This window comes from Squalius cephalus (assembly GCF_949319135.1).
Source record: "Squalius cephalus genome assembly, chromosome: 1".
Taxonomy (NCBI): Eukaryota; Metazoa; Chordata; class Actinopteri; order Cypriniformes; family Leuciscidae; genus Squalius; species Squalius cephalus.
Genome location: NC_137122.1, coordinates 35,136,385 through 35,148,568, shown reverse-complemented (window position 1 = coordinate 35,148,568; position 12,184 = coordinate 35,136,385). Strand labels below are relative to the sequence as shown.

The 12,184-nt window shown below is 38.3% G+C and overlaps 2 protein-coding genes across 2 annotated transcripts; one reads left to right on the top strand and one right to left on the bottom strand.

The window, feature by feature from the left end:
- Positions 1–286: 286 nt before the first annotated feature.
- Positions 287–8,906, bottom strand: LOC307154771 (apoptosis regulator BAX-like). The gene is made up of 7 exons (XM_079864858.1): positions 8,736–8,906; positions 7,969–8,101; positions 5,172–5,220; positions 4,910–5,086; positions 4,653–4,788; positions 4,461–4,565; positions 287–1,819 (listed from the first exon to the last, which is right to left on the bottom strand). Exons 2-7 carry the CDS (start codon positions 7,997–7,999, stop codon positions 1,721–1,723), a joined length of 597 nt encoding a protein of 198 aa, XP_079720984.1. The 5' UTR covers positions 8,000–8,101; positions 8,736–8,906; the 3' UTR covers positions 287–1,720.
- Positions 8,907–11,229, top strand: rps11 (ribosomal protein S11). The gene is made up of 5 exons (XM_079864867.1): positions 8,907–8,991; positions 9,696–9,830; positions 10,022–10,097; positions 10,649–10,778; positions 11,037–11,229. The coding sequence occupies exons 1-5, from the start codon at positions 8,977–8,979 to the stop codon at positions 11,158–11,160; spliced, it is 480 nt and encodes a 159-aa protein (XP_079720993.1). The 5' UTR covers positions 8,907–8,976; the 3' UTR covers positions 11,161–11,229.
- Positions 11,230–12,184: the final 955 nt, after the last annotated feature.

Here is a 12,184-nt window from a genome sequence, read left to right as displayed (position 1 = left end):
GGATTATTCTTAAATGCTTCCAATTATTTTGCAGACAAATGCATGGGAAATATATTACAGTTGACAAGTGTCCAGTATTTTAGAAACATCCCAGGATGCACCTCATGAAAGTCTCCTAAAATAAACCACAGTGAATACTATGGTTTTCTTTGTTTGACATTCACTACATAATTCCCATACTTTTGTTTGTTATTTCATAGTTCTGATGCTTTTACCATTATTTTAAAATGTGGAAAATTATAATAAAGAGTAGCTGTATCAAAAAAATCAAAACACACACCACAAGTTTAAATTGAAATCCATAAAAACAATTTATTGTTTCATTTTACATCTTACAAAACAAACTCATGGGCTCACAGCACATAGACTGCCTTAGGGTGCACAATTGATACCATTTTACAAAGATGTAGAAAAAGATGAAAAAGGGGTGGCTAGTATCATAAAAAGGCCAAGGCACTGTCAACGAAAGAATCAAAAATAACAGAAACCGTATCCAAACAACCAAAAGAGAAAGAAACAAGTATATAAAAAGAACAATTGCATGTAAAGGTAGGACTGTGGGTCTGACTAACCATGGTTAAAATACAGTACTAAGAAGACTTTGCTGAGGGGAAAAGCTCAACTGATTTGTCTGTTAAGTCTGAGATGAGTCTGTGCCCATGCGCTATCACTTAAACACCGAATGTTTGCACCAGCGCAAGCGAAACTAACTGCTTTTCACAAAGTCCCCTCATGTGGAACGAATTTTCAAGTGTTTTGATAGTCAAGCAGGACCCTCCACTATTCGAAAAGGAAAATATTTGGTTCTGTAAAAAACGCTGTCTTCATGGCTCAGAGAAGTTTAATGCATTTAAGAATCACTAGTATTGTCCATCCCTGTTGTAGGAGGGGCTCGGCGCTCACGCAAACTAAGACGCCCACATACTGCAACCAGAGTGCTGATTGGTTGGCTGCACTGCTCAAACGCTGCTGCAAACACTTCATAAACGGCTAAAATTGTACCTTCAAGTATAATCAACTTCATTGACGTTTCTTAGCCCCTGCTGCGATGAACTGGCGAACTATGAAAGAAGAGGAGGAACGAGGAAGAGAAGAAATTCAAATAGCAGAAAAAACAGCCTGAGCCCATTCCTACTCTTTCAGATGACAGATGGTATGCTCAAAAAAAAAAAAGACAGATATTACAATAATTCAACACGCTATTATATATTTTTTATTATTAAATGCAACTGTGACTGTCATTACTCACTTTGAAGAAAAAAAAAAAAATCCTAAATCAGAAATTCCTGCTTGCAAACAATGTTAATAAATTAAATCAAATACCAATAAAGTATTTTATATAACCTAGATACCCATAACCCCATACTAGGAATAAATAGCTAAAATTAAGCCTAAACCTGACCTCTTGCGCATTAATCTCTCATTTTTCAGTGCAAATGTTATAAGTTGTAGATGAGAAAGGGCACAGGCTCAGGAGTAACAAGAGTGGCTCGAGACATCTGCATCATGCTCTCTTTCTTTCCTCCTCTTCTCTCTCTCTTTCGGTGAGTTGATGTCATTTTCAACTCTCTTATTTGTCTTTCTCTGTATATCTCTATTCAAAACCCTTTCTGACCCCCCCGCCCATCTTTCCGTTCTCTTTTGCTGGTCTGTTTCACCCTCTGTTCACTGTCTTAACCCTCTCTTCTCTCAATCTCCACCTTCTTATAAGTCCTCGTGCTCACATCTTGCGGATCACCACTACTGTGGTGAGAACTCCGGCCAGGAAAACCCCGATAGTTTGCCATGTGGGGGTCCCGAAATAGGAGCGGATTCCCTCCTAAAGGAGAAGAAATGGTGAGAAAATTACATCAGCTTTAAAAAACAAAACAAAAAACAAAAAAAAAACATTTTTTTTTATAATTTGTTGATAAAAGAGTCAATAACAGATAAAAGTGTATACATGATAATGAAAGGGGGAAAAAAACCTTCAAGAAAAGGGTAAAAATATAACACGTGAAGTTCTTAGAAATGTTATTCTTGTATTCATGATTACCCATTTAAAACAATTATATATACACAGTATCTCACAAAAGTGAGTACACCCCTCACATTTCAGCAAACATTTTAGTATAACTCATATCTCTAAAATATTTTACATAATATTTTAGAGTAGTCAATGTGCTGCTTGTCTAGCAGTATATATTTACTGTCTAAAAATAACTCAACATACAGCCATTATTGTCAAAATAGCTGGCAACAAAAGTGAGTACACCCTAAGTGACAATAGCTGTACGTCGTTTAACCATGCAAAGCCACATTTGTCTGCTTGACAGGACCATACAAATTTGTGTATCTTGTATTAGAGCAGTTCAAATTTGTGCTTTGAGTTCAGTTCTCTCATACTGACCACTGAATGTTCAACATGGCACCTCATGGCAAAGAACTCTCTAAGGATTTGAGAATTAGAATGGTTGCCCTCCACAAAGATGGCCTAGGCTATAAGAAGATCGGTAACACCCTGAAACTGAGTTACAGTACAGGCCAGGGTCATACAGAGGTTTTCCAAGACGGGGTCCACACAGAACAGTCCTCGCAAGGGTCAGTCAAAGAAGTTGAGTCCTCGTGCTGTGCGTCGGGTGCAGAAGCTGGCTTCAAAAGACAGACGCACGAAGCCCTGGTGAGGAGTACCAAGAAAATTGTGTCTTGCCTACAGTCAAGCATGGTGGTGGTAGCATCATGGTCTGGAGACTGGTACTGGGGAGCTGCGCTTCATTGAGGGAAACATGAATTCAAACATGTACTGCGACATTCTGAAGCAGAACATGATGCCCTCCGCTCAGAAACTGGGCCGAACGGCATGATAACGACCCTAAACACAACGCCAACATGACAACTGCCTTGCTGAGGAAGCTGAAGGTGAAGGTGATGGAGTGGCCAAGTATGTCTCCAGACCTGAACCCTATTGAGCACCTGTGGGGCGTCCTCAAGCGGAAGGTGGAGAAGTGCCATGTGTCTAACATCCAGCAGCTCCATGATGTCATTATGGAGGAGTGGAAGAGGATCCCAGCAACAACCTGTGCAGCTCTGGTGAACTCCATGCCTAGGAGGATTAAGGCAGTGCTAGATAACAATGGTGCTCACACAAAATATTGACCCTTTGGACACAGTTTTGACATGTCCACTTAGGGTGTACTCACTTTTGTTGCCAGCTATTTTGACAATAATGGCTGTATGTTGAGTTATTTTCAGAGGACAGTAAATATACAAGCAGCACATTGACTACTCCAATCCAAGTTTAATTTCTATAGTATTGTCCCTTGAGAAGATATACTAAAATGTTTGCTGAAATGTGAGGGGTTTACTCAATTTTGTGAGATACTGTATGCTCTCACATTTCAAGAAATCTTGAAAACACACATATTCATTATTATTTAAAAAGAAATTTTCTTTTCAAGGTTACTTAAAAAAAGAAAATGTTATTATTAAGAAATTCAGAAATTCCATTACATTTCTAATTTTCTATGTTGACATAATCAAAGCCAAATGGATGTGGTAAATAATATTAACCGATAAATTCTGTCAAACAATTAAACCAAATCCAATAAAATTAAAATAAAATTCAAAAGTTTGGGGTCGATGCAATTTTGAAATGTTTTTTAAATACGTTTTTTTTTATGCTCAGTCACCGAGGCTGCATTTATTTGATCGAAAATACAGTAAAAACAGAAATATTGTGAAATATTATTACAATTTAAAATAATTGATTTCTATTTGAATATATTTTAAAATGTAATTTGTTCCTGTAATGCAAAGCTGCATTTTCATCAGCATCATGAAAATGCATAATTAGAATGATTTCTGAAGGATCATGGAGCAATCCATTTTCATGATGCTGATGAAAATGCAGCTTTGCATTACAGGAACAAATTACATTTTAAAATATATTCAAATAGAAATATTATTTTATTATTTTAAATATTAATTAAATTGATCAAAAATGGCAATAAAGACTTTAATGATGTTACAAAAGTTTTCTATTTGCTGCTCAAGAAACATCTATTATTATCAACAATGTTGAAAAGAGCTGTGCTGCTTAATTTTTTGTGGATACACTTTATTCAGGATTCTTTAATGATCAAATAGAAAACTTTTGTAACATCATTAAAGTCTTTATTGGCATTTTTGATCAATTTAATTTGTGGAAGAAAATCTAAAATTATCATCCTTTAAAATATGTTTAAAAAAAAATGACTGCCTCTAAACTTTTGAACTGTAGTGTATGTGTACAGTACTGCCTGAATATTGAGCTTCACATTACAGAAGTTAAATGTTCATGTTGTTTTGTGTCTTTTGTTTATCTCGGTATCAGTGTTTTTGGTAAAGGTCACTGTGGCCTGTGTGGAAATATCACATCAACACTGACATTTCACATGATTTTAAGGAACTGATCTAGTGAAGAAGTCACTGTCATTGCTTACCCATCCACCCTGTTCCCTGATCCAGTTGACAACATGTTCCTTAATGTAGGACATAGTCCAGCTTATGATGGTTCTGATGATGTCAGGAACCTTGGTTAAAATAGCCTAGGAGTACAAGAAAAAGAAAGATGAATATTTAAAACATCAAAACAATCTATTTCAATATGAGACTTAGCTTGCGTAGGTCTTTACCTTGATGACAAGCCGGCACGCAAAGTAGAAAAGCGCCACCACCCTGCCCCAGTTGAACTTCCCATCAGAGAAGATCTCACGGGCCACTTTTATGAAGACGTCTTGAGTCGGTTGAAGAGCAGAGTCATTTAACATCCTACAGCAAAACGACAGTGAAGATGTATGGATGAGTTGCAGCACACTGCCATCCAGTGGGCATTTCTGAGCACAGCAGGAGATGGTGGCAATGTCACCCACAAGCTGGAACCCTAACTTACCTTTGCAGCTGCGTATTTCCATCCAGCTCATCTCCGATCTGCTGCAAACACTGCGCAAGACGTTTATGGCTGGGGTCACACAGCTCAACGCCACCCAACTGACTCCGGGTTACTTCAGCGTCACCATCACCATCACCATCACCGCCTCTATAGCGACGAACCCGTTCATAGACGAAGCTGCAGGACAGGGGCGAGATGACCGAGGTAATGAACGAAAACAAAGAACATGTGAAATAAGAAGTGGAGAGAAGATGATACTCACTTATTGAGAAGTGCAGAACCCAAGGCAATTATCTGGTCATTACCAATGCCTTCAAATGACAGGAAATATAATAAGGATTAAAAACATGATATGAGTAAAAAGACACTTATATTAAAAAAGGGAGCAAACATATTTGACTTTTATTTTGACTTTTGTTTCCGCCACAGAATAAAACCATTTAAAAGATAATTGCAACTTTTTATCTCACAATTCTGAATTATTTTCTCAGAATTGTGAGATATAGTTATAAAGTCCAATTCTGAGGGGAAAAATTTAAAGATTATAAAAAGATTAGGTATATATCACAATTCTGACTTTAATTTGGCAATTGAGACTTTATATCACACAATTCTGACTTTATAACTTGTAATTGCGAGTTTATATCATGCAATTCTGAGAAAAAATGTCAGAATCGAGAGATAAAAAGTCGCAATAATTACATGATTGACTCAGCACAGCAGTGAATAATTTTGCACACATTTGGTTTCAGTTTCCTAGTGAGTAAAGTCGATGTAAAGAAACTAATATGCTCGAGCTGTCCTGTGGAAAAAGAGAAAGAGACTTGCTTAACCTAAATCCCTCGAGCACATTTCATAAATATCTAATTTTGACTATTAGACATATTTGAATATTCAAATAAAACAAAGGACTTCTGTCAAAATATCTCTATCGCTGACCTTAAAGGGCTAGTTCACGCAAAAATTAAAATGAATCACTCACCCTCATGTCGTCATTCCAAACCCTTAAGACTTTCGCTCATCCTCAGAACACAAATGAAGATCTTTTTAATGAAATCTGAGAGTTTTCTGTCCCTCCATTGACAGCTACGCAACTACCATTTTCAAGCCCCAGAAAGGTAGTATAGACATAAAAGTAATCCATGTGACTCTAGTGGTTTAACCTCAGTTTTATGTGACGCAAGTGCTTTGTTTGCGCAAAAAAACTAAAACAAACATAAATTTACAACTTTACTTACAAAATATTAATCTCCGACTCGAGTTCAAACAACAACGTCTGCTCTCGCGTCAACACAACACGCATGCGTCGTGGTGCTCTCTGAACACGGGTTGGAGATTTAGTAAATAAAATGGTAAAAAACACAAAGCAAGCACATTAAAAAGATCTTCATCTGGAAATCAACAACATCACGGTATCGGGCATGTGAGCACAGCCAACACAAGCACACAGAGGCTGTGTCTGAAAACATAGTGTGCTGCCTAAAAACGTCACTTCATAAAATTGAGATTAAACCACTGGAGTCCACTTTACTACCTTTCTGGGGTTTGAAAGTGGTAGTTGTGTAACTGTCAATGGAGGGACAGAAAGTTCTCCAATTTCATAAAAAAAAAATCTTCATTTGTGTTCCGAAGATGAACAAAAGTCTAATGGGTTTGGAACGACATGAGGGTGAGCAATTAATGACAAAATATTCATTTTTGGGTAAACTAACACTTTTAAAACTTCACTCGATGACACCAACATAACAAATACAGGCTGTCTCAAAACTAGTGAGCTGCATACCGAGACAGCAGTTTGAGTGTCACAAACATATTACACCTAGAAATTATGTCCAAGTAAGCAGGTTGGAAACATAACAAAACCCATTTCTGGTCGTATCTAAGTATGTAACCCTCCTTTTGTGTTCTGGTCAATGTGACACATAATAAACTGCTCGAAACACTGGTAGTTGAAATGGATACTTTTTTCATTTGGGGTAATGAATATGCATGAAAAATGTCTACACTTAGATGTGTTTTGGAATGGCTGTACAGATATTGCGTCTATGGTGTTAAAGGTCAAATTGAGTTTCCAGGCAGTTCATCAAAAATCTAAATCCCCCTCTTGCCAATTATTCATGTAAACCCAGTCAGTTATGTCTTAAGGGAACATAAAAAAACAATCATGGCGAAGATCTATTATATTAAAAGATTAGTTCACCCACAAATGACAATTCTGTCATTATGTCCAAACCTGTATGAGAAGTTAGGCAGAATGACAGCCTCGGAGACCATTCACGTTCATTATACGGAACAAGATGCAATGAAAGTGAACAGTGACTGCGGCTGTTACAGTGCCTAACATCTCTTTATGTGCTCCACAGAAGACAGACAGTGATGCAGGATCAGCATACAATTAAGAGTCAACGATGACGTAATGATCATCTTTAGGTGGACTACACCCCTTAAGACAGCAACCCAACTCGAAACCTGTATAATATGGCCAGCTATCGGTGAGGTGAGTGTTTACTACCCCCTCCTAAGAGATCATCACTGAAACGATGATGTCACCTCTTCTGGAAATCAACAACATCTCGGTATCGGGCATGTGAGCACCAACACACGCGCACAGAGGCTGTGTCTAAAAACATAGTGTGCTGCCTATCTAGACGGTATTTCTAGGCATCGTCGAAAGTTCGGATGCTCGTACATTCGTTCGGAACGCGGGTGATGCACGCACGCACGCACGCACGCACACACACACACACACACTGTCTGGGTAGGCGACTCACTTTAAAACACAGCCAAATAAGACAGTGGTTTGCGTGTGCAGTTCAAGGCATTGTTGTCAATCGGTATATCTGAGCGGCGGATCGTCCGCTGGTCGGTATGTGTACAGACATGTTTCAGACAAACAGCGGTGTTGTGACAGTGAACGGCACAGAGCAAACTCACAGTTCACGTTATCAATAAAGTCTAATCTACATTAAAACGTCAGTCCAGATATTCTGTAGGGTATCTGAGTTACGAATCGGAAAAACAGGCGAAAATCATTATTTGGACATAAAAGCGGCACTTACCCGTATCGCCTCCACCCGACGGCGCTGCCATATTAGCATGAAAGTAAGTGTGTGAACGCTTCCGCTGCGTGACGTCAATCAGTGATCGGCAGGAGGAAGTCAGTCACCGGAGTCTGACTCTGAGGCAGCAACGCTTCAAATAAAACAACGATTTAGAGGAAACGTCCTTGACCTGTTATACACATCTCATTGATTTGCATGACATGCTTGTGTTGTATATAAATTACAACATATACAAAATTGCACATTTCTGTTAATTTTGGCTGTTTTTCCTCCTCGAGTGTGAGCTCCATATTCTCACCATGAGCCATGATAAACGGCTCTCAAGTATCATTTTTATATAGATTATATAGACAAGTACTCCTTGTTACTGGTAAAACTCAGTTGGCATATGTGGTTCAGATGTCAACTATTCATTTCAGACTAATATGGTGTGAATTACAGTTGTTGGCGGTTTGCCAGTCGTACTTACTACTAATTGTTAATTACGTAGGCCTAATAATAATATTTTCACCACTTTATTAGATTTATACTCCCTATGATAATACTGTCATTGCAGTTTGACTATGTTTTTCATTCTCCATCTGTGTAGATTCACGCAGAAACTTATATTTCATGATTATGTTAGCATTGCACGGCGATTTTTTTTTTTTTACTGCATTTAATTATGTACAATTATACGCAACGATATTAATAATAATTGTGAACCTAATATGTTTTGAATTAACGCACACCAAAGAAACATGATGGATAAAAGTATCCAATACCTTCTCAACAATGAATTCAGACGGTAACACCAACCACTTGAAGCACAAACCAGTTGTCATTAAAATGATTTTTAAAGTTGTTTAAATGTAAAGAAAGAAATAATCTCGGATGAAATACATAACATTTGGCAAGATTTTACGTTAACTCGGTCACGCCCATAATTTGTCGTCATATCCGCGAAAGCCTCTCTTCCGTCCGTCTCGCGCATGTGTAGTCCTCTTTACAACTCGGGTGGCGAAGATGGCGGACGCTCAGGTACGTGAGTCCAAACGGCGTGGTCATGAAAACTCATTTGATTTCATGTTAAACTTCAGTTGAAAGCCACAAATTCTGGTAGATGAACAGCGAAGAAACCAGCATGGAGACAATGATGTCGAAATGGACCATATTTTGTGCTAAAATACGCGTTTTTCATCCCGGCTGAACGGAAACGCGTGCGGCCTTTCTTTACCATATCAACAGAATGTGACTTCTTAAACATGCAACTGTTTATATGGACTACAGTTGTTTTAGTATCCCGAATCAAGTTCGTTGATTGATTAAAATAACTGAATTTGTCTGCAAAGCACTCCAGCACATGGAAAGCTTTGCTTTTAAGGGTGAGGATATTCTAAATCTGATGATACTTATGGAGATAGCACTGATCCAGTTGTATATGCCTCGATTTTGCAATGCCACAAGTCCAAAATGCCATTTTTTTGTGTAATTGAACACATGCTCTAAATGGGCATCAAGCTGCAAATGATGATATATCACGACGGTCTTCCAAGTCTGTGAGGCTCTGACGACACTGCCTTATGGCATTTCTCTGATGCAGCATAAAATCTCTAAAATGTTTTGTTAAAGCCTTTTTGATTCTTAGTCAAAAACATCCAAATGTCCATTACTCAGGATGTTTAGGTCTGTTACGTTACTTGAACATATCAACATCCTGACTCTGTGTTTGTGTTCTGTTTCAGAACGAGAGGTCTTATCAGAAACAGCCCACCATCTTCCAGAACAAGAAGCGGGTTTTGGCTGTTGAAGGAAGTGGCAAAGAAAAGCTCCCACGTTACCACAGAAACGTTGGCTTGGGCTTCAAAACCCCTAGAGAGGTGAGATTGTTTGCATATAAGTGTAACTTGTCACTTTTCGTTGCAGATGATGTTTTTTCATGACGGTCTTCCTAGACTCCAGGAGAGCTCTGAGGATACTGCCTTAAGGCAATACTGATGCAGTTGAATATGCTTCCATTATGTACCCTAAATTGATTTCAAATGACTAAACATCTGCTTTACTTCCACAGGCTATTGAAGGCACTTATATTGATAAGAAATGCCCTTTCACTGGAAACGTGTCCATCAGAGGCCGGATTCTGTCCGGTGAGTCTTTGTAGTTCTTTGTGGAGTAATTGTAGTTTTATTGGGGTGCAGATGATGTCTTATCACGATGGTCTTCTGAACCGTTTGGGTTTTGAGGATAGTGCCTAATGGCTTTACTGATGCCTCCCTGTATGTCTTAGTCATTTTGGAAATCAAAGATATTCTTAAAGGGATAATTCACCCAAAAATGAAAATTGTCATTTACTCACCCTCAAGTTGTTTCAAACCTGTAGGAATTTGTCTTCTGCTGAACAAAAGATATTTTGAAGAATCTCAGTAACCAGACTGTTGATGGTCCTCATTGACTTCTATAGTATATCCCCCCTCCTTACTATGGAAGTCAATTGTGCCCATCTTACTGTTTGGTTACTGACATTCTTCAAAATATCTTTTGTTCAGCAGAAGAAATCAATTCTTACAGGTTTGGAGCAACTTGAGGGGGAGTAAATGACAGAATTTTTGCTCTTGGGTGAATTATCCCTTTTAAGACTCTGTTTGCTGGCCATTGATATAGTGCATATGTTAACTTATTTGCTGTCACCTTTTTCCAGGTGTGGTGACCAAGATGAAGATGCAGAGGACCATTGTCATCAGGCGGGATTACTTGCATTACATCCGCAAGTACAACCGTTTTGAGAAGAGACATAAGAACATGTCTGTCCACCTCTCTCCATGCTTCAGGTAAAATTCCTCCTGTGACGTTTCCTTTTAGGTGCCCAAAAACCCTTTGTGTGAGCTGCAAATGATGATTTATCATGACGGTCTTCCAAGTCTGTCAGACTCTGACGACACTGCCTTATGGCATCACTGATGCAGCAAATAGTAGTCCCTAAAATGTTTCTTCACACTCAAGGTTTTTGGGTTGAGTAGTTTAGTTTGGAAAATTACTTGTACAAAGTTTTTCTTCTTGAATGTCACTAATGTTCTCCATATTTTTAGGGATGTGACTGTAGGTGACATCGTTACAGTTGGTGAATGCCGACCTCTCAGCAAGACAGTGAGGTTCAACGTCCTGAAGGTCACCAAGGCAGCTGGAGCCAAGAAGCAGTTCCAGAAGTTCTAGAACTGATGGTTTAGCGATATGGCTCCTCTGTTTGTGGAAATGAAAATAAAAATCTGTTCTTTAAATGTTTCTGTATAGTGTAGTCTATAATGAGTGTCACTTTGCAAAAGCATCCTGCTCTTATATGCCGCCCCCCCCCCCCTTCAACATTTCATATTTTGGATATATCTAACAAGCCCAATTAAAATGATCAGCAGAGATAATGTACTTTATATTTGTATATATGTACTTAAAGTGTACTTGCCTAAGAAAGTACTAGGTATTATAAGGCAACTACATGGGGTGAGGTGTAGATTCAGGATTAGTATAGTATGTACATGGGATGGGGGAACAGGGCTGAAAAATTAAGTGCTTCCGAATATAGTATTGTTTTGAATTTTAGTGTGACTGATATGTTTATGTAGATTGACAATCTCATGAATGACACTTGCATGAAGTTTGTGTAGTTTTGTAGGCTGTTGATTTATTTTAATTTTGTTGGTCAAATAGTTTGTTTTTTTAATATATATATACATACATATACTGGCATGTCCCATCAGTACTGAGTGATGTCAGAGAAAATCATTACCATTTAGAAATTATGCATATCCTCACATTTTATGAGTATTCTACACCGGATTGTACGTGGTAAAATCTATTTGGCCTAATCGGGGCGGACCGGGCAAAAATTCAGCCCTGGCACTATAGCCACACCAGCCCATATTACCACACGCATTCAAATATGAGGTAGGTCTGGCGGTGGCATGCTCCCCTTGAAAATGTGGATTTCTCGGACCTACATATGTGCAATTTAAGACTTTAAAATGCCACAAAAATATGTTTTTCTGCAGTTGCTCTACAAAAAAAAGGCGGATTCCATTATGTAGTGATGAGTGCCATTCGCACAAAGTGTAAATAAAGGTGATATCTAATGCGACTTTGGGAATAAGCTCGGGTGAAAAAAAAATAATCACGTTTTTTCTGAAATTACAACGTTTATTCCAAAGTTTTGTTCGCCGTATACGTGTATGCACGCCTAGGACAC

Bases quoted from the DNA above. Each gene is read 5' to 3' on its own strand.
- rps11 (XM_079864867.1), top strand. The intron at 9,831-10,021 runs GTGAGATTGTTT...TTACTTCCACAG, and splicing joins GCTTCAAAACCCCTAGAGAG to GCTATTGAAGGCACTTATAT. The intron at 10,779-11,036 runs GTAAAATTCCTC...CCATATTTTTAG, and splicing joins CACCTCTCTCCATGCTTCAG to GGATGTGACTGTAGGTGACA.
- LOC307154771 (XM_079864858.1), bottom strand. From the start codon at position 7,999: ATGGCAGCGCCGTCGGGTGGAGGCGATACGG. The intron at 4,566-4,652 runs GTAAAGACCTAC...TTGTACTCCTAG, and splicing joins CGTGCCGGCTTGTCATCAAG to GCTATTTTAACCAAGGTTCC. The intron at 1,820-4,460 runs GTAAGCAATGAC...CTTCTCCTTTAG, and splicing joins TCAGGGAACAGGGTGGATGG to GAGGGAATCCGCTCCTATTT.